At 43.4% G+C, this 23,109-nt stretch overlaps 1 protein-coding gene across 1 annotated transcript in view; it reads right to left on the bottom strand.

Annotated features, from left to right (window-relative positions):
* Window positions 1-23,109, bottom strand: part of LOC109512708 (zinc finger matrin-type protein 4) — a 46,226-nt gene that overhangs the window by 9,406 nt on the left and 13,711 nt on the right. The window contains exons 3-5 of the mRNA XM_019864646.1: window positions 17,246-17,426; window positions 10,878-11,120; window positions 3,401-3,497 (exon numbers count right to left, since the gene is read on the bottom strand). Coding sequence (XP_019720205.1) covers window positions 3,401-3,497; window positions 10,878-11,120; window positions 17,246-17,426 — 521 coding nt within the window. The remainder of the gene's footprint in view (window positions 1-3,400; window positions 3,498-10,877; window positions 11,121-17,245; window positions 17,427-23,109) is intronic.

The raw sequence follows: 23,109 nt of genomic DNA, 5'->3' as shown, positions 1-23,109 counted from the left end.
GCCGCAAATATGACAACTTGCACACGTTTGCTAATGACTAGAGTGTGTGTGTGTGTGTGTGTGCGCACAGTCGTGCGATTTAGATGAAAGTGGTTTCTCACAGAGTCAAGCACAGAAATTGAGTAACACCTGACTGACATGGAAGCGGGCAAAGTAAGTTGATGAGGTGGAACCCCCTTGGTCTTGTTACGATCCCAAGAGGATAAATGTTGGTTTTGACCTCTTTCCAGTGCCAACTAAGCCAGTCCAGTGTGCAATGGCTGGCCACTTTTAAATGGATTCTGCTTCCAGGGGCTCTCTCTTATGGACTTTTTCCACACTTCATGCACACTGTAAGTCTGCAGTATCTCTTCCAAGGGCTTACCCAGAATGCACTGCAGTGAGCTGGGGTGCAGGCCATTTTCAAATGTAATTTAATCAGATTAGATCAAACACTGTGCTATATGTATATACATATATATATACACACACACACACACACTTTGAAGCTACGTCTGACGAATGGATCTCAATTGTGAAGCTATTAGTTACAAGTTAGCGGTCCTCAACTTTTAAAAAAGAAGTCAGCTCAAAAATGTTGTACGCCTGCGCATTTTTCTCCTTCTCAGGGGGTGTGGCCATTTTGCTACTTGCTGTCGACTAAAAATGACATCACAGTTGCATGATTGGACGTTACCTGAGCCCTGAGCAACTGTGATGTCATTTTCGGTCGACAGCAGGTGGCAAAATGGCCACACCCCTTGAGATGGAGAAAAATGAGTGAGTTCTGCTGATGAATTCATATTCCTCGAATGCAATCTGAATCAGAATGCCGTGTTTCGATTAGTGGAGCCACATGGAACATATTTTTGGAACGAAGATTTTGGGGTTGATTACCCCCTTTATAAAGAAGTGTCGCAATGTGAAACAGTGTTCCCACAAAGTTTGCAATGTCATCAAAGCAATGGCTTCACATTCATTTATCGTTTATTCTTATAGTTGAACAATTACATAGCCCTCAATTAGGGAAATTTCTCAAAGGGCTTCACATGCGCACAGATTCACGGCATCCCTGATTTTAGATAACAGCGAATGCAGTAAACACATTACATAACAATACTTCCATATGACAATAATAATAATCACAATTCACAACTCTGATTTTGGCTGTCTGACAGCATACCTTTAAATTGACATACAGAAGAACAGCGATACTAATTGTGTTACAAAGTTAAAAAAAAACCCATACAGTTCAGATAGAGGATTTTATCTCACACACACACACACACACACACACACACAACTTGGATCCCACTCAAATGCCACAATTCCCAGATAAATCGACTTCCTTTGAGTCAGACTGAAGAGCACCATATCCTCTAAACCAGTTATATATACCATACTGCACTCAATCCGGCTAAAGACCGTCTTTTCCTGATTTCTTTGAAACATTTGAGCCCCACAGCTCTCAGCAAGCCTTAGACTAGCTGTAATAGTTGCGTCTCCTCTTTGAACCTTTCAAAAAAAAAATGTATTCGCACACCTCTTCATGTTCTTCTGTCTCTTTTGCACTCCCTCTGCTCGTTTGCCTCCGACACCATCTTTGTGCTACGCCGCATCTCCCTGGCCATCTGTCTGACTTTGTCCGCGGCATGTTCTGCCTCCGATGTGTTTTATTGAAGCTCTCACATAAACAACTTTTTCAGTGTCTCACCATGCTTGTCCTGTTTACCACAGGAAATGTTACAAAACGGAGATTTATGAGCCCGCCGCCTTCAATTACAACAGACTTCGCAATGTTGGGGATCAGCCTTCAACCTTGCCAGCTTGGCTATCCACAAACAGGCTTTTGCCCCCCGTGCTATTTATTGCAGTTGCAGTCCAAGTACAATGGTAGCTCAAAGTTCGAATGCTTCAAAAGTTGGACAATTTTCGGTGTTCGACCAAGTACAGCGTGTCCCAAAAGTCCCAAAGGCCTGAAAACAGAACTTCTAAAGGATGTGTTGGCGCAACGCCCGGCAAAGTCCATCCGGAAAACGAATGAGCAAAGCATTCTCGAAAATGGATGGCTGGCCATTTTTGCAATTGACTTGAGTCCTGATGCAGAGCATGATGTTAGCTTCTCACGCTAGGTGCTAGCCACTGATGGTTTAGCTGCCATCGTTTGTCACTTGTGATAAATATGTTGAGCGCTTTGTATGTTATGTTAAGTCTTATATTAGAGGTGGATTTTCAGACTGTAGAACTTACATCACTTCGTTTTTTTTCTTTTTTCTATTGTGGCACGTCGACAATATTAATAGTGTTTTGATCCTGGCCAGTACAGTATTTAACAGAGCCACAGATGGATCTTCACACTTTTTTTTTTTCAATATCTCTTGCCTTGCCTTGTTCAGTGAAGCTATTGAAATAGTTTTTTTAAATACTCACAGCAGGGTGAATACGAGCGCAGTCATGCAGCCTGTTATGAAATCCTATGATTGGTTTGAAGAATTAGAAGATTCAAATGTAATCCTGGGCTCTATGCAAGCGTTTTGACGGTGTAGCAGGTCATCCACTAATGAACCAGTCAGCAAAAAGTGTGCGCGAACAGCAAAGAAATGAACAATTGTGAAAGCAGCATACGGCGGCAACGGACCCTGTCGCACAGCAAATGTGAAAAAATGAATAATCCACAACATTAATTTTAATCATGTTACATCCGGAAACGTTGCAAACATTTATTGGGGCATGAAAAAAAAATCAAGATGCAGAATTAAATACTGTGCAGAGGATCTGACATGCAGAGATGAAATCCAAACTGCCTACAAGGATTCTGGTCGCTATCTCTGGTAAATGGATGATATCTAACGATTCTATCCCAGTATTTTGGCTAATGGATACATTTTGTGTTCAGAGACAACCAACCACAAACCCATTTTATTTTTCTTTACTTGACGTTGAAAGACTAATACTGTATACTGTCGAAAAATGAGGTAACTATGACAATCTTTATGAACACTTTGCAGACTAACCAGTGCTCCAACGTTCATTATTTTCTGAGAAAGAATTCTTCACCATACAATAACAAAACACTGAAAGTGATGTCATGTCAGCAAGTTTGCAAGCTATTAATTGCGTAACCGTTTTCCATTTTTGCATGTTTATCACACTGCTGTCAAAACATTGCTTGGCTCTCTGTAGGCCAGAAATGAGATTTGACTTCGCCTCACTTCACCAGCCAAGAAGCCATCACGCTGAACACGCGCGCACACACACACACACACACACACACACACACACACACACACACACACACACACACACACACACACACACACAGACAAAAACACAAGCGTACACACCCACACCTCCTCTTATTCAGATCAAATGCCTCGTAGGTCGTTTGTCCTCACACGCTACGATGAGCCGTTGTACTCACTTGTTCTGATGTTTGGAGCCCTGGAGGTGTGCATGGTACTGTTCGATGGAGTTGAGGACCACGCTGCAGACGCTGCAGGAGTAACTACTGCGCAGCCCTGGAGAGACATCCAACACAGTCGCACTTACTTTCCAGGGTGCTTACAAAGAGGCATTTGCTCATTGAAAAACCCTTAAGAAGCTGTTATCATCATAATTATCAGCGGAAGCCACAACAATGCCATGGTAACTTGCACTTTGAATAGGTATTAAAAATACATCTGTGACCCCAACCTTTGTGGATCATTTTCGATTTGTTATCCAGACAATTCATACAATTATAAATAAATACAAGTTAACCGATCTAATAGAGAGCCATTAAAAGAGAAGGGAAGGGGTTAGGGTGCTCCAAATCCAGTCCTCGAGGGCAGCTATCCTGCAAAATTTGAACCCAAATTTCAAAATCGTGTGGCAGACTTGCCAGCCACTAGCTTACTCTGGTGTCTTGGTCAGACAAGCCTAACATAGAAGTTCACCTCTTGACTCAGTGTTCTTTCTTGTCAAACATCACAAACAGCGGAAATGAAATGCTCAACACCAGTCATAGAACATCCAAAGCAAATCTTATTCGTATAAATCTGGTGAGCTCTGGATGAGAGCCGCCGTCCATACACAGGAATAAAATAGCAAGGTGGTACTGCTGATCATTTCTGACCGTTATGCCACAGAAACATTCTCTAACAAAGATAATTGAATGTACATTTTTGGTGCATATTCTTCTTTTCTTGACCTTGACAAAAAGTGTACAGAAAAAAAAAAAAGGCAAAACACGGGAATAGTCAAGTCTTGGGTGCTAGCTTAAATTAGCTCGAGTGAGGTGGTCTGCCAGTCAAATTTCAAATTAAATTCCAAATTGTCCTGATGGGGCATTCAAACTTCAAGGTATCAAATAGAACCCCTGCCAAATAAGAAAAAAAAAGGGCAAAACATGGGAATAGTCAAGTCTTGGGTGCTCGCTTAAATTAGCTCGAGTGAGGTGGTCTGCCAGTCAAATTTCAAATTAAATTCCAAATTGTCCTGATGGGGCATTCAAACTTCAAGGTATCAAATAGAACCCCTGCCAAATAAGCTCCTACTTTCCACACTGCAGAGCAGGCTAATTTTCCTAATTAGGTTGCATCTGGAGAAACATTTGAATCTATTAATCATGAGCAGAAAGCTGGCTACATTTTTAGATCAGGTTGTTATTGTGTGTGTGCGCGCGTGTGTTTTCAAGCTGCTGAACCTCAACAAGGTGAGGGAGGAGGGCAAGGACAGCGCAGTCAGCCGCGTGTCAGTTGGCGTGTCACTCGCCACTATTGTGTCGGTGAATGCGCGCTCGAGTCCCAGATGCGAGCAAAGCGGAGGGCTTGCAGGTGGTCGAGATGAACGCGCTTTCCAAAAATAGATGGATCAGCATGAAGATGGCAACGGAGAGCAGAGATTGGGAGGGTTAGGCAGACCAAGCGAGTCATGTGGGCCCATTACCGGCAGGAAGTATATGAAAGAGAGGAGGGGAGATGGAATTGTGGGGAAGGAGAATGAGCTGTTACACTGAGCAATCGACCAAAATAACTCAAGTAGCAGCGCTAAGCATGATTGGCTTAAATGAAGCAGCACTTTTGCTCAGTCGGCCACATGGCCACTAGTGCTCATTTCCGGTGGATATTCTTCTCTGACCAAAGTGTCTCAGCAAAAGTGGAACCTGGGCGGTTATCGATTTGACGTGAGGTGACATCATGGGACATGCTGACGTGAGACGCTTCAGAAATGTCGTACGATGTTGAAGTTGGACTTATTCGTGAAAGTTTTTCTTTCACTTGCAGCTATTTGATAAGCTTTAAGGAATTTTAGGCTCCACTGTACTTCGCTCAGCAAAATGTCATGACTCTTAATGATGGGACTATTAACTGGAGGCGAGAAAGGGAGTCAATGACCAGAATTTTCCGTTTTTTTTTTTTTAGTACATTACACTCCCCTCTTATTCCATAGCACAGCAAAGATCGCACACGGAGGTCTGCTGTTTTATACTCTTGTCAATGATTAAATGTGGCTGGTGCCTTTGTGGGGAAGCTCTTAGTCTGATTGACAGATTGGCCCTGATCTCCGAGATAGAAAAATAGCTACAGACAAGGTTCTTGTTTCGACACAATGACTTTCTTTAGGTTACTCAAGCGGTTTTGGTTTATGAGACCACACAGTGGACTAATCCATGTAAATGAGGTGCAAGACACAATGACTGCATGCGGGGATGAGAGGTGAATTTATGCAGGCGAGAGCAGTATTTTGTGAGGGCGTTTTAAGCCTTGTTAATTACGCTAAACAATATGCTAGTGACAGAAAAGAGGAGGGGGGAGGGAGGGCGGCGTTGGCATGAAGGCTGTTGTCTAATGTACAGCCTCCCGGCTGTTCTGGCAACGCTGGGATGGAGACTTCCCGAAAAGTAATGATCTAGCGCACAGAAAATGAAGAGTGCTGTATTGTGCTCTTTTCAAAAAAAAAAAAAAGCATCGTTGCGCTTTGGGTGTCTGATGCGCCTTAACTGGGCAAAAGGAATCTTAATGGGCCATTCAGTGCACGTTGCAAATTGGCTATTCCGTCAAGATGCTCCGCCAAGCTCTAACAGTGCCTTGTTGCTTTTATAAATGATTTTTTTCTTTTTTTTTTTTTGCAAGCGTTCAGTGCTAACAATCATGGAATCAACTGCTGCTGTCAAGACACTTGCTTTAATGGAAAGATGGACTCCAGAGGAGAATGAGGAAATGAACCCTCAATACGCCATTTAACCACCACCTGTGAATATCAGTGTGGATCATGTTGAAGGTACTTTCCAGCTTCCGGTGGGACAACTCAATGACAAGTAGTCATCTTTTAATTTTGCTCACCGCGGAGGCAGGATAATAGTATCTAGAGCTCCTTACAGCACAGACAATTAACTTTCTCCGTTGTCTTGCTTCATTAAACCACCACGGAATGTAAAAAGAGGCCTGTTGAGAGCAGGCTTGGTCATTATAATTACGGTGATGCCTTACAATATGAATTTTATTCATTCAATGAACATGTTTGGAAGTTCTGTCCCACTTGAAAACATAGACAAAAATCAAGCCGCATTTCAAAAGAATTGAGGTCGGATCAACCCAGAGTCAAGTTGTAAGAAGTTGAAGTAGTGTGCTGTCTATAGAAGTACAACCTGAAATACAACCTGAAAATAATATTCCTAAAAATAAGTTTTAAAAAAATTACAAAAAAAAATTATATATGTATGTATGTATGTGTGTGTGTGTGTGTGTGTGTGTGTGTGTGTGTGTATATATATATATATATATACACACAAAATTGAATTTACTCAATTTTATTCCATCAAGTGGTTGCACAATATGAACTTATCCGGATGCCGATACATTTTTTTAAAGTAGGCTATACATCTATTGTACCCAAAAAATGAATCAGGATACAGATGATTTTAATTTTTGCAACCACAGGGAATAAAATTGGGTACATTCAACATGCCATTTTTCTTTGGGTGGTATGCTGAGTTACGCAAGGTGGCAGCATTGTTTTTTTTTTTTTTTTTTGTAAGTATGAGTCCATTTTAAACACTTACCTAAGTATTTTTTATTGCCCGTAAAAGGGCTACCTTACCATCACTTATAAATTGTCTTTGTTAGCTCAAATAGTCAAAATTCACTTGTCAATTTCTACAGTATTGTTTTTTTACAGTTTTATATTGATGAAAATAAACTTGGCTTTTGAAAATCTATTTCTCACCAAAAATGTTTCTAGCTTTCACAATATATATTCCTGAGCAACACGAAGACCTTTTCTGTTTGCTCAATCCATTAACCAGTGGAAATTGTTGGTTGGGATTTTTTTTTAAAAGCTCAAGTTTTACAAACCAAGTGCTAAATAGTCACCCAGAAACACGATTTTGATGATGAAGGGAAGCTAATTGTGAATCGGAGCTTTTTGTATTGAGTTGAGTTGAATGCTGGTTGTTGAAACAAGTGAAATACAGATGTCACAATTCTATGATAAAATAAAGCCATTCATTAGTTTGAAAATACACCTGCACGTCGTGCCACGTTGTCACACGAGCGTCGTTTTGAGGGAGAGGAGGTCAGCGGTGTCTCCTGACTCAGACGCGCTCATCAATTACACGCCATTTTCTCTGCTTTGCTCCTTGGCCCTCTCTGAGGTCCTGGCGCGCTCAGGCGCTCATGCTTCAGCGCAAGACGCTTATCTCACCGCTCCTAACTCACCGCCCCGTCTCCGGAGAGAAGAGACAATCGTCCGACTCTGTCCCGAGGGGGTTTCTACCCGAGTCGTGATTTATGTAAAGACACATCCGAGTCCGCCGGGCTCCTTGCCCAGCCGCCAGCTACCCCTCCGCCCCGCCCTTCCCTCCCCTCGCAATCCATCTCCCAGGGTTTCAGTCTAGCACCTCAATCGCCCCCATTCTCTGCTGTAACTTGTCAATTTGATGAGAAAAAAATAGAGGAACTATGCAAATGCATGTGTGCCGTGAGGCTTTAAAATATGAAAGGACAAGCAAAGGTCAGTATCATCAATACAACAACAACAACAACAACAACGGTGTGTAAATAAGTCACCTGCGCCTTACGGGTATTTAATGAGGATGACAGATGAGACATGATGTGATTTTGGGCCCCTTGTGGTCCACACACGCATCTAAACACAGATTGCAAACACATCAACAGAAGACTGAGCGAAACCGTCGCAGAAACCGTTCCATAAATAGAATGACTTGTCTGGATGATTTGGTAATGCACAAACATCCGTTAAATTACAATGGAGTAGCACAAAATCTTCTCGATTATGTCTGCTTCAAGTTCACACAAATAGTTCTTATAATGTCAATAAAAGATTTTAAAATATGATCTGGGTCCGCAACACAATGGAATGTTTTCCAGCCCACCTGTCAACGGGTCAGTTTGCAAGATCAGAAAACGGAAAGACTCAAAATAATCCTCAAAGTCTGGAAAGCGGAAGTCACAGTGTTGTGCCATGAAGCGATAGCGCATGTAAATGAAATGAAAGCCGAAGCTACGCTGGGTTGAAAATAAAAACATTCGCAGGACCGCGCAGAACCAACTGAGACATTGGCCTGGTAGAAAAAACAAAACATCCTGGTGTAGTCCGCGACAAGCTCTTTGTAATAAATCCTTTGGGTGCATCCTAAATTTTTACATGGTCCTCCTTCTTCCCTGCGCTCACATCCTCTAACTTTTGCCACCAATTCCACCAAGCAAGCCTTCCTGTCTGACATCATCGCACTCAGTTATTGTCACATAAACGAACCCTGGCACCGACCATGAGGCATACCTACCTCACGGACTAATTAACATTCCCAAACATTTCCAGCACCTTGCACCTGAGAGGCGTTAAAAGCCATTCGGAGGCGAGAATCCTCTGCCAGTGGAAACGTGTCACACGGGAGGACAAACAATCCCCGACAATAGCGGCGTGGTTGAAAGACGGCTGAGCCCGGGCGTGATTGATGGCACGTGTAACGAATCGCATCAGCGCCGGGGGGGGCACACTTCTCAGATCGGCTCGCCTGCCCTTGAAAAGGGGAGGCGGCAAATCGATTCCGCGGCATCTTTAAGTTAATGAAAACCTGCGGATGTAAATTACACAAAAGCGGGAACGCCGGACCGTTTCCAAGCGCTCGTTGCACTGTGAATTGGGATTGAAACGTTGCCTAAAAAGGCAGTGGCCGTTGTGGGATCTGGGTCACAGCAAGTGGATGGAGAACGATATCCAACATGACACAACTTAAAGCCTCTGAGCCAGTGTAGGCGGCAACATGACTCATGCTTTTAATATGATTGGTTCCTTGAGATGATTGCTTTTGTCATGGCACCTGGAGCACACAGCTCGCGCCACAGTTTCGACGGACTGAGCATTGGAGTGTGCGTGTGTGTGTTAGTGTGTGCGTGCGCCGGCGTGCACGCGCGCGCATCGATGTGTCATGGAGTGCTCACGTGCATGTTGGGCTGCCTACTTCAGCACGATGACTTCAGATGTTTCACCACTGGACAACCAGAAAAGAATGGGACTATCTGGACTAAATAGTAGTCCTAAAATATTCTGTAATGTGCAACATTTTATTGTACATGTACTGGTACATAAAAAAAAATAAAGAAAAAAAAATCACTTTTTACATATGAGAAAAAGTATTGGAACATGTTACCAACAGGTGTGTTTTATTGCCCAATATGTGTCCTATTATTTATTTACATAATGAAGCATTGAATGTCTTCATTCAGGTTCAGATTTAAATTTTGTCACTGAAGATGAGTGTTGCACAGACTTAAGTTTACTACTCCAGAATGCTAGTTAGAGCTTGTTGTCAGCTAATTACGAGTTGTCCTGCTTGAGGAGGAGGCAGAGCTGTTTGCAGCAACAGATGTGTGCTCTGAGTGAAATGCATTCGTCACCTCAAATGGAAAAAAAAAAAAAAACTGTCTTCTATTTCTTAATGTGCAGCTTTGCTAAGTGAGGGAGCACCAGTAAAAGGGGGATGGGGGGGCATATGCATCATATTTTCAGCCCCTGCTGTTAAAGTGGAAAGAGGATAGGCAATTACGTTAGACGTAGATGTCTGTAATTATATTACAAATGCTACAAATTTCTGTGATGGGGGGGGGGGGGGCTCAGAAGAAGGACAGGTTTACCTGGCCGTCCCGGCGGTAATCATACCGAGTGAGAGGATTTTTTTTTTCTTCTTGGGCTGGAAATTCCATTTTGCCACAGCAGGCTCTCACTTCAATATATATATATATATATATATAGAGAGAGAGAGAGAGAGAGAGAGAGAGAGAGAGAGAGAGAGAGAGAGAGAGAGAGAGAGACTACTTGTATGACTGAAACTTGCTTATATTTTAGTTAAACGGAGTTCGTTCGGGAGAATGAAATGAAATATTTGCTTGGTGTGATGGATGACATGTTTTACAACAGTAATCCAGGGGTTTTGAATTCTATTTAGCTGGAGCCAGAATGAATGCGTCAAGAGGAAACCGAAGCTGATGACCCTCGAGTCAGTCCAAAGCTCCCCTAACTGCATTTCCTCAACTTCAAATTAAAATCATGCAACCTTAAAGCCTGCTCACTAAGATTCTAATGCAGGCTTTATCCTCAACACCCCTCCAAAGGCTTTTGTGTGAAAAGAATTGGAAAGCATTTCAAAACTCTGTCGATATTTAAAGGTAATTATCATGAGGTAATCCCATTTTTAGTAGCACGCTTGGAGCGTGACTATATCCAACCGGAGTGACGTCGGTAGAAAAAGTCCCACAGAACAAAATACCGCAGATGTTAAAAATGATCTCCCCCGATTGTGTTTCCCTTTAAAAAGCAGTAACACCCCCGCTGCCTTTTCACTTGTCACCTGCATCCGCGGTGGGGGGGTCTTTTTAGGAGGGATTACGAGGACTGACCTGTGCTCTCCGTGGCATCCAGGCTCCCCGCTAGCTGCTCCACCAGGCGTGCCCTGGCGGCGTTCCTGCGATGCTTCTTGCCCTCGTAGTGTTGCTGGGCCATTAGCGGGTTGTTAAACCAGGCTCCGCACAAGCAGCAGTACTTGCCGGCTTCTTTTCCGCCGTTGCCGCTGACCACCGGCGCGGATGGGGGAGGGGGGCAAGCCATGGGGTCTGAAGGCAGCGGGGTTGAAGGGGAGGAATCTGCGGGCGTCATGATAGAATACGGCAACCTTCAATACAAATACAAAAATTATGGCATGGCACAGTTTATTTGATGCCGTCCGAAGAGGATTTATCTAACTGCACTGTTTTTAGTGTCCCTGTATGGGATGGACGATAAACTGTCGATTAATCATGCATTTTTTTCAACAGATGCAGACTTGTACGTTGCCGCAATAGACAAAAAAAAAAAATACATTCACACTCACATTCACACCTAAGGACAAATTAGAGTCCCCAAACCTCATAACTACGAGGCAGACGTGTGTTTCCAAATCAATGTGGCATACGTCGTGATCTCATCAAAGGTGCGCTGAGAGCAGTGATCCAATCAGAACTGATTGCTGTAACGTTGTGCACTCTACCATCGTGACATCAAGCAATCGGATGATTAGATCAGGTGTGATTTTTGTCTGTGCGAGCGTCTGGTGTGATAAAATACTTGTGAGACGGTGACAATTCCGTTCTGCGTCAGAGCCATTGATACAGGAGCCTTCTGGCAGGCACGGTGAAAGGGGCCACTGACTCAAAGAGGGCTGAAAAGGAACACTTATGATGAGGCACCCTGGCAATTATTTGTCGGAATTACGTGAAAAGAACAAAAATGGTGTTCGATCAGGCCTCTTCGGGACAAATAATTAGATAGGTGACTTGTGTCGCTGTGACATGGCTTTTCCTGGCTCGGCATCTTGCTATCGCTATCTGTACCCTGGCACGCTTATCGTGTTGGAAATCAGAGGAGATCGTCGAGTGTCACATCGACCTTCTGGCAGGCACGGTGAAAGGGGCCACTGACTCAAAGAGGGCTGAAAAGGAACACTTATGATGAGGCACCCTGGCAATTATTTGTCGGAATTACGTGAAAAGAACAAAAATGGTGTTCGATCAGGCCTCTTCGGGACAAATAATTAGATAGGTGACTTGTGTCGCTGTGACATGGCTTTTCCTGGCTCGGCATCTTGCTATCGCTATCTGTACCCTGGCACGCTTATCGTGTTGGAAATCAGAGGAGATCGCCGAGTGTCACATCGACGAGTGACGAGCTGCCCTCCTGCGTGGGTGTGGCTCAGGGGGTATCAAGAATGGGAACCATTTCGGACAAATTAGTCTGGTGGTTAGTGTTCATATCATATAGCGAGCATTAAAGCGAAAAGGACAATCGTGCTGAATGTTTGTACTTATTTACGGATTTGAGCTTTGGCTGTGAAGACTACGAGACTGCTGGAGATATAGTTCGAGGTCCACATAGACAGCTGTGAAGCTGAAAGAAAGGGAACGGTTTTGACCTTAGGCACCATGACATTAACCCTTTCATGCACCCAGTAACCCGATAACATGATAAGCTGTCCACTGTAGTCACCGCTGTGCCTGAAAGGGTTCAATTATTTATGGTTTATAAATTGATAGGTGAGGGAGACCAGCTGATGCCCACACACTTCTTCTTGTCTTGCACCATTTTTGGTCACCGTTTGGAATCTTGTTCATACTTTCATTGCGATTCAAGGTCAAACTTTGAAATATTGTAGCTTTTCTGTCTTTTCTTCTCGCCAAACTTATATGGTTTCAAGGATCCATGGCACAAATACAGAAACAACCTCCTCCCCCAAAAAAAAACAGCCACCCAGCCAAGCTCATACTCAATCATTCCGAGACATGTTAACCCACACAGGCTAATTTGAAAGATGTCGGCAAAGAGCAGTCGATCGTAGTGAGCCACATGTGTGAAACACAGATAAGGGTCACGAGAAGGTCGTTGGCCCTCCAGCGACCATCCTTGAAGAAACTCTCTCTTTACTCTTGAACTTGTACATCAGAATCTTTTTCATTCCATCTTTTATTCCTTCCTCCCCTGTGTCTTTCTGCTCTTTTCATCCCCCTTCTGAGTGAGGTAATGAAGCTAGACCCCCCCCAGGTGACCCACTGCTCATGACATGACACTGGTTACCATGGTGATTGTCCATTAATAGCCACCAGCAATGACATGCCTATTGTGGCTCATGGCTTTTGCTGCGTGCGTGTATATGTTGTGTGTAAATCCAGGTTGTGTGTGTGTGTGTGTGTGTGTGTGTGTGTGTGTGTGTGTGTGTGTGTGTGTGTGTGTGTGTGTGTGTGTGTGAAGCATTGTGGAGAATAGTCTTGGCTGCATGTGAGGTTCAGTCAATGTATATTTGGACACATGTGAAGTGGGAGTGTGAGGTCCAGAGCCAAATTGCGTGATGGCCGCTGAGAACGGCAGGCAGATGGCGTGTCCAAATGTGGCGATCCGCCATCCGCAATGTGACGGCGTACCTCGAGTTGTGCCGCCGATGACTTCAGCGCAACAATACCACGCGTTCACACAAACAAAAATACCACTCACACATGAGTCACGGCACCTCTTTCACAAGGACTGTTTACAAATGAAGAGCTGGCAGTAAAGCTTGACTTGCTGCGGGTACGTTTATTGACACGAACTTCATTGAACGGTGATGGAGCTGCGTGTTGCAGGGACAAATTTGATTGATTTCAATTTGATGAGGAGCTATGCAAAGGTGCTGTTTGGGGGTCTTTTAAAAAAAAAAAAAATCGGTTAGCATCATAGTTGGAACACTCTTTAGCTAATGCTGGACTATTCGCTAGCTTACAGCATATTCGTAGTTTAAAAGTGAGTTCTGAGTGGGGAGGTGGAACTGAAACCACATTTTACGTGTCCATATGTTGTCTTTGTCCATCAATATTATACTTGAGATATTGGAGTTAATTTCAAATGTTTTTATTTCGGTGTTACTGCACGGCCATTCGCCCCAAGATGGAACGATGAACTGAATTTTTACCGTGTGACGCCTCGAAGCAAATACACAAGCGCCGCCAGATGACGTTGAGAGGTGACGAGGTTTGGCTCGCGAGCCGTGCGCATGGCCTGTTGAGGGCTTTGCTACGGCGGCCGTGCTTTGGTCACTTTTCTCAAAACGTGACGCTGGGTAACCATTGCTCTCCTTTTTTTGATGTGACAAAAATAGTACATAGTACAACCGGGCGTCCTAACGCCCACCCACCCCCGCCGTCGGTCCATCCATCCTGCTTGACTATGACTGCCCGATATAAGCAAATCTCCAATTTTTCCTTGCATCACAGTTCCTTGGACTTTCCCTTTGATTGGTCAATCCCATGAGTGCTCATTATTGTCAAAGGATATTCTCAAAGCTTCAGCAACGCTTTTAAAAGACTTTGTTGTCGTCAGAAGATCACATATACATCCGGTCCTCACTTTGCGATGGAATTCCTTTCCTCCAGTGGCAAAGTAACCCAAATTTGAAACAGACTAAGTTGGGACATCATAAACCGAGGACCTCTGTGGCTATTTGACTCCACCCTGAAGTCGCTCCGCTTTTGGTGTCGCTTTTGGTGTTAATAGTGTTTGCTGATATCATAAACTCGCTGGAGACTTGGCAGAGTGCCATCGTATCAGTTTCCTTAATGAATCCACTTTTATATTTGTGTCAATGTGAACTCCAACGATTTATTTTCAACTGTTCCGTGCCAGGAATGCTTTGTGTTGATATGCACACCGCAGTCATTCCGTCTTGGCGGAGGTCTGAGCTCCATTGAGTGCTTTTCGAGTGTCGTCTATTTTAGTGCGAGTTTGCTAATAGAAACCCCGGCAAGCTGATTGTTATTATATCTTTGGCCGCTCGTTCCACTAACCACACCGACTCATGTTCCCTTTACTTCTTTTGGCACCCCATAAATCACAATTAAAATCTAAATCCTTCTGCCCTTTTACTGGTATTTAATTTTACTCAGACAAAAAAAAAATAAATAAAAAGCTATAATCATTGCACCTCACAATTTGGTAGTGGCCAGCATGTGCTCTGATGCAAAAGGGAAAGATTCTTGGATGTATCTCTCCCCCTACACCCTCTTCTCATGTTTTCCCACCCTGTCTTTTTCTCGTGACTGTGATCTCTGCGCACTGGAGCAGAAGTAAGAGATTTTCACAGAGTGCGGCACATGAGGAAGAGTGAGAGCTTTAGAGCTGTCGAGGGCCGGGGCGGGGCGGGGCCGTGTGCGAACTGTGAAGAAGAAGAATAAAGAACAGGTACACTTGAAAAAAAGCTTCTCTTCTATGTCTTTCTGGAAGCTGTGTTTACACCACAGATATCAATTCCCCATTCCCAGACTTACAAATCAATATCTTGATACCGTTACCGTCTTTTCTTGTGACTGCTCTGATATCTCTTGTTTACTGTGCACAAGAAACAACCTGAATGTACAGGTAGGTACACAGGCCTAAAATGCAGGGGAAAAAAAAAATATTAAAGCTGGACGGACGTCAACAATAATAATATAAATATTTGATATTAAAATATTGTTTCGTTGGCCTACACTCACTCTTTCCTGCAATTCACATCAATATTATTTCAATGGCTGTTTTTTTTTTCCTTATACGCCTATGAACATCGCAACATATTTAAACCATATTTCATGCAAACTGCTACCAATGTTGTTTGGCTGTACACCGCACGCTATCGTTACCCAACCTTGGGAGGGATGTGACCGTTTCAAGAATATCCACTTCTATTAGTTATTTTTCACTTAACATCGTCGATGCACCTGCAATCTGAAGTTGAAGGTTTGATTTCCCACAGCGGTGTTGTTTGAGCGGACACCTCATTGATTGTCAGATTTCAACGTGCTGAAAGCACGTATGTGTGCTCATATGTCTCGTCGGATTGATTGCGCATCACGGAGTGAAGGCTATTTTGGACTTGAATCGCAGATGAAAAGCTTCTCTTCCCTCCCAGGATGCCTTCTTCTGATGCTCTCCTCCAACTGTTTGCTCTGCTTAGACAGTTCCTTACCCAAGAGGAAATTGTACGCGAGTAGCACATCTCCAAAGTAGGGCAAAGTTTAAAAAAAAAGTCGCTTTGGAGCTCTATTATAATACTCTTTTTTTTTTTTTTTTTTTGGAAATGTGCAAATTCATAGTTCTGTGAATTGTGACAATAAATCCAATTAGAGTCACATTATGTAAAGCCTCCCCGGGCACGACTCGCCAGAGTCAAGACACCCTAATTTAAAAGGAGGAAAAAAAGTCACGAGTTTGAACAAACATTAATTCATCTTCATTAAACTTCACCTTCCAAGTCTTCCTCTTGGGCCTCTGGCATGTTTGCAAACGCGTTCTTTTTCCTCTGAAGCAGATGAGACGTTTTGACTTGAAGGCTGACTAAATATTTCTTTTTAAAGACCTGCTCTCACCTCAAATGGGTTGCATTCAACTGATACATGAAAATACACAGCATGTGCACTGTGTGCTTGTTCATGTCAAAAGCAGACGTGCATACCAAATAATTCCATTTGTGAATAGTCATTAAGTTTGTCCGCTTTCTAAAAACCAGACTCGTTTTTTTTTTCTTTTTTTGGATCTAATGATTTATCTTTACTTAGTTAAACTGCAAAATATTCAATAAAATTACACAACTAACCAAGAAAGGCTTTTGTTTTTTTTCCATCATTAAATTACCCATTAAATTTGTCATTAAATGTCTCATTTATTTCCTTTTGTAACCATGGAAAGTATCCATATGTGAAAAATCTGAGATGAGTTTACTTTTCCTGAAGTCAAAATATGAACGTATGCTTCACCAATTGCTCAGATATGCACAAACTTCAATTTCAGAACGCTGTTCTTGGATTATAGTGTCACGCATATTTTGAAAAGTGTGGAAGGTCTGATTTGAAAAATTTGCAAAGGTTTTGAAACAGTTGCTGGATTTTGAAACAAAGTCATCAAGCTGGCAAGACTGAGTAGTTGCTTACATGCCTGAGCTGTCCACCGGTCGTCATGGTCACGAAAGCTGTGCTCGGCATTATTAATGCGACAGAACCACCAAAACGACATGATTTGAATCAGTGTCAGGCGGAAGTCAAAGTTTCTGTAACTCTTCATCATTTCAAAATTTTCACCAGAGAGTGTCAGGGACTCTTTAATGCAAACATGGTTCCAAGCAGACAGTGAAGGCTGGCATCTTTTTTTTTTTTTGTGGTTTTTGTGAGGGTGGCCCCGCCCTAGCTGTTATTAACTGTCATCATTTTGTAGAGATCAGCTGGACTTTGTAGAATACCTGCATTGGTAGGCTGCGTGGTCAAGGCTGCGGGGCTGCTGGGAGTCTCACCTAGCACCAGGCGGACTCTCTTGGCGTGGGTTTTTCCCTGGTAGTGGGACTGAGCCACGATGGCGGAGGTGAAGAACATGTTGCACAAGGTGCAGCACTTGTTCTTGTCCACCTCTGTCTCGTCGCAATCCTGGAAGTGGTCAGAGAGGAGCACAGCGGTGAGGAGTTGATGAGGGTAAGACAACCCCCCCCGCACGGATGATCAGCTCATCGTCTCGCGTTGGGGTCACAATGTGGCTCTTTGCCGTTTCATCATGTCGGAACATTACAAAGGATGATGAAGCGGATGAGGAGGCATACAAAGAAAAAGAGCAATTGCCGAGCTGACAAAAAAAAAAAAAAAAACACTACACTGCAACACACACGCACAACAAAGCCAAGCATTTTTTTTTTCCTCTCGAGCCGTTCCCTCTCTTTGTTGTTGCCCATCTGGTGTATAGGCTGGAACAGAATGTGAAAAATCTAAGAATACTCAGTAAACCCAGAGAGGCATACACAACAGGCTTTGTCTCACACTTGGTCGAGAGAAGCTATGTAAACATTGTCTCATTTACGTCGCTTTTCTTACGTGCACGCACACGCTGGACACGCGCCAGACAAATCATTCTATCCGTACACCTGCACACTTGAATGCGGTGACTCCCAACTAGCGGCACCCATAATGCGCTATGAGACATCATTAGCGGCTCTGTATTCAATTGCATCGGGTCAGATTTCCCACAAAGTCAATTTGGGTGTAAATCCAGATGAGATGATCCTTTATTTCCGGTATTTTTGTTTGGTGGTATGCTGTGAGATTTTTCGGGTGTAAAATGGGTGCCTCGGCTAAATAATGGCTGGGAAACACTGGTTTAATGAGATCCGGTCTAAAAAGTCTCGAATTCTCTCTTTGGATTGACACAGTCGAAAAGATGAATCCATCCCCTATTTTACACAACCCATCACTCATCTGTTCGTTCGGTCAGTTGTGTGTGACGTTTCAGAATCGGCACAAAGGTGCTTATTTTCTTACGTACGTGTACGACAAATTTCAGATGTCTGCAGGATTTAGCGAGCAGAGAGGGTCACAATATTCGAAGCACCCGTTTATTCGAGCTTTTCCTTGATGCGGTGCTCTATTTGTAAAGAATGTCAAGATCACGAGTTCGCTCATGTTTTATGTGAGTGCCTCAACAAGCTCATCAGAGGACCTTGTAATTGTACACGGCACCCTGCAATCTACTCTGTGGAAACCCTTCTATTCTCTACACAGAATAAAATGGGGACAGTAAAACAGGAAATATTGCCCCAAAACTCCCAAAGGTGACATAGTTCCATTTTCCACTGCTTTCCGTGCCTCCAATTAGGACGCTTCTGACCATGATGGATAGTCCGGATTGTAGCGAGATTTACAAGGAAGTAGTATTCCACCCTGTGACAAAAATCTGCCGTTCGCGTCTTGTTTCCGTCATTTCTGCTCGCTTTGAGTCAATTCGTCCGCGCTCGCGCGCTCAAGCGTCGTCTTCCGTGCGGTGTTCTCTGTCTGTGACTTCTTTTTTCACACCAGCGCTCCTGCTAGTCCAGGTGTCAAGCCGGAGGAGACGAACTTCGCCCGGGTCGAGAGAGTCTAGGATAAAAGAGAAGCGTGTGTGTGTGTGTGTGTGAGACACCCTCATCTGTATGTGTGTGCGTGAAGGCCGTCAGCTCTGCTTAGCATCACGGTCATAAATGTTGAGGACACCTTCACCTTCCGGGCTTTGCTATGTCTCAGCTGTCCCCTCTTTCTCCTTTTCCTCTTTCCCTCACTCTCTTGACTTGCTATATTTGCCTCCCTCCTTCCCCCCGGTGGGCACCAGGCTCAGTGACTGTGTGTGTGTTGTAGGATGAAATATTTATCGGTATTGGCAGGTTTTCCACCGCCCCCCCCGCCCGAACCTCCCCCGTGTTGTGCCCCCCCGCCTCCTCCTCCCCTCCCCTCACATGCTGTGATCCTCTTCCCGCTGCCCCCAATTCCACGAGTGCAGTCGCCGTCTGTGCTGGCACACGTCTACTTTATTGCGCTGGGTTGGTATTGATGAAGCATTGTTTATGGTTGCCGCATACACATGATGGGAGTGTATGTAGACCGGTAATTATCCCTGCCAAGGGACTGGGAGGGAGGGAGGGGTGGGGGGTGTTTATTGGCGTCTTTTTGTGTGTGCTGCAACTTCTTCAGCATGTATTTTTAATGACACACTATGTCGGTACTCTTTTGCAGATGTTGACTTTACATTGGGCTGATGGTCCGCACGTGAGTGACATTTCACAAAATGTGAGTCTGTCACAGGTTATGGAGATTTTTTGAAAGGGTCACAATCCATTTCTTCTGTCTGAGCTTTATTTATTTTATTTTTTTTTTACTGTTAGTGTTTTCAGTATAATATATTGTTCTGTTTTGGGTTTTTGTCTGTATTTAATTTTTAGAAGACTTCTATTTTTGGAAATCGCCCTTGATATGTTTGTTTCTTTTGGTAGGTTGTGTCCTGGTCTTGTCGCAGAACATAAGATCGGTGGGTCCTGAAAGATCAGTCAAACTTTTCGAAAACAGTTTGTGGGGATTGCTGCTTTGAAAAGGGCTGAGAGTGAATGAATCAATCAAAGTAAATTCTACCCCCTACCCCCCCCCCAAAAAAAAAATCTCAAATCTTATAATCAATCAACCCATGATTGAATTATTACACATATGCATGCCTGTAGTTAATATGAAGGACTAAAACAATAAAATCACATGAGAATTCATACACGCCATCAGATTTGTGGCAAGGTAACGTAGTTCAATTTCCAATTTGCCAACTTGAGAAGTACAACTGTGTTTCTAATCAGCGATATGAATCATAAAATGTAATTGAACAATAAGATCGTTCTTTGAACACAACAAATGCCCTGCTGCCACTCCAAACACAATATACTTGCTACATACAGTACACGAACAATAAAGCACACTCAATACAAGACACGCACTGAAAACTCAGAAATTGTATGATGTAAATCCAAATAACCAAAATGATTTGGCTAGCTAATGTCAAATCTCATCGGAAAAAAGTTGTAATTTGAGGCACATTTTTCGGGTGCCATGACATATTTCAAATTTGATCAAAAAAAAATCACATTTTATATTTATGAATGACTTTGTAGACATTCTTAGGCAAACCCTCTACCATACAACCCACATGTACGTGTACACAGGCTGAGAAGCTCCATTTTCAATCCAGATTGCGCATTTGACACCAACGTGACACGGAAATTGCAATTTAACGCTTCTATCTTTGTCAAACCCCTTCAGCTGGAGTTGTAATTTGATGCGCATAATTGTATGTCATCTTGTCCGCTTGAAAACAGAAGGCATTCCAAACGCGGAAGCAACTGTAGCTCCTGTTAGCATGACGTCGTTGCCGCGCCTCATTGATTTTTGCAGGTGAGAAATATCTTGATAAATCCGTGCAGTCTACAGTCGCTTCATTTCCATATTGATTCATGATTCTGTCACGGGATCCACGAGACCTATGAGTACAACCAAGTCACATCCATCCGCTGCTTTTCGGCAGATGCATTCATCCCTTTTGCTTGTTAGCATACCTTCTTATTCTACTCTAATATGTACTCGCTCCTGTGCTCATTTTTCCTCACTTATTCGTATCCCGTTATTCTTTTCACGCCACTTCACCTACTTTATCTCCTCTCCCGTGATGTGTAAAGTGCTGCTTGTTCTGCCAAAATCGTCTCGACTAGCAACTGCTTTGGTACCTGTCAAAGCACTAAACAGCAAACAAAACAAAAAAAAAAAAAAGACACAGCGTGGAAAGTTTCAAACAATTTGAAAGTGTGTGTGTGTGTGTGTGTGTGTGTGAAACAGTGCTGCCGCCTCCCCACCGCAGCAAATTAAACAATAAACAACATTGATGACTCAAGTTGCGCAGCCTTTGTCTTCCCGCCAAGTGTCATCAACCGTTCACAGTTGATTTCGAAGTGCATTCATTTCACTTTTCCTTGCGTGCTCGGCTTCCATTCTTTCATTCCCGAATCTCATGCTGGGAATCACAAAGTAACTCATGATCCCCATATTATCGTGACATTTTGTTCACACAATTGATCATATCTAACCATTTTTGCGTCAAGGACCGGTTGGGACGAGTACGTGCTGTTGGCAGACTGGCAACCATTCGCTGACTAGGAGGGCGCTAGAAAAATTGTTTGTTTTTTTGTTTTGCATTGGTACTGACAACAAACAATTCTACAGTAATTTTATTCAACGGTACAACAACTGTAGAACAATACAAAATAACACAGTGAACAACAAAAAAAATGGACCCCTCTCGGATAATGAATAAGCCTTACAATGTAAACAATAAGCCTTACACCATAACAGCCCTACTTACGTTACCTCCGGAAGATAATCGTTAATATGATAGGCTGGCTGATGCTCCGCAACAAAGAAAATAAACCTTTTTTTTTTTTTTCCTGTCTCTGTTGGGCCTGGTACCGGTCCGCAGACCGATGATTAAGGACCGGTGATCTACAAGCCATTATGATGATGTCTCCTTCACTAAAGAAGGCAAACCTTGAAAGTGTTACACACAATTTAGTTAATAGTTTGGAACCACAATGTCGTTTCCAGATAAACTATCTCTTCTCTTTGTTTTTCGAATACACTTTCTCTCCCCTTTTTGGTATTTCCCAGCAGTCAGGATGCCCAATAGCACCAGGTTGCCTTTCACAGGTGACGCTTGAAACGACAGCAGACGTCTGGTGAGGGGCTCTCTCTCATTTCAAAAATATGCTATTACAAGTCACAATGTGTGTACCTTGCGAAAAGGAACACGACGGTATAAAATTGGGCATTTGCATGCCGGTGTATGGTCGGATAATGTGAAGATTCCATCAGTCAGAACCACCCCAAGCACCCAGACTTAGCTTTCACAGAATATTGATCTTCTATACTGGTGAATCTACGACTGCATTGTTCGAGATAAAATGATATTGATGTCTTTCCAATCTATCTTTACTGTAATTTGTACGTTGATTGCTGTCTGTATGAGCTGCATACATGCATACATGTTTGCTCACCCCCCCCACCTGACGTCTGCGACGTCTGGATCTCTGATTATTTATTTTTTTATGTCTCTTTCTGCCATCGTACACCTCACAATAGACTCCTAATTAGCCGTGTTTATCTTTCTCTCCTTCTGTTTGCTCTCAGTGTGCTCTTACTTTCACCGTGCTGCGTTCAGACGCCGTGGGAGACACGGCTTCTAAATATACACTTGAAGAAAGCTCTCATCGGGAGGTTGAGGATGAAGCGCTTGAGAGTGTAAATTAAAAAGAGCGAGTGGTGTAAATATTGTGTTTTCTGATGATCTCCTGCCTATTTTGTGCAGGTAGATTGCGGGTGCACAGACGGAAGGAGAAAGCCGTGTGGAGAATTGGATGAAAATGTGTCACCCCCACCACACACACACACACACACACACACACACACACACACACACACACACACACACAAAACACGTCTCCACCTGGCTTTCATCTGCGAGCACCTTTACGACCTACTTTCTCCCCGTTTTACCTCCACTCCCAAACAAAAAGAGCCACAAAAAGCTCCAGGCATGGCATTTCACACTGAGTAAACATTGGCATTTCTTTCACTCTAGCCAAATGCCTTTGTGCCTTCCCATTGCATGCACGGGGTTATTCCAGGTGGGGGACAGTTTTTAAAGGAGCAAGCCAAGATGACCGAAAACTGACGTCTGGGGGAAAAAATTGTAACAACTGCTTGTTTGTGATTCTGGTCAAAAAGT

Source organism: Hippocampus comes, unplaced genomic scaffold, assembly GCF_001891065.2.
Source record: "Hippocampus comes isolate QL1 unplaced genomic scaffold, H_comes_QL1_v1.1 scaffold108, whole genome shotgun sequence".
NCBI lineage: Eukaryota > Metazoa > Chordata > Actinopteri > Syngnathiformes > Syngnathidae > Hippocampus > Hippocampus comes.
This window is presented reverse-complemented; position numbering and strand designations above follow the sequence as displayed.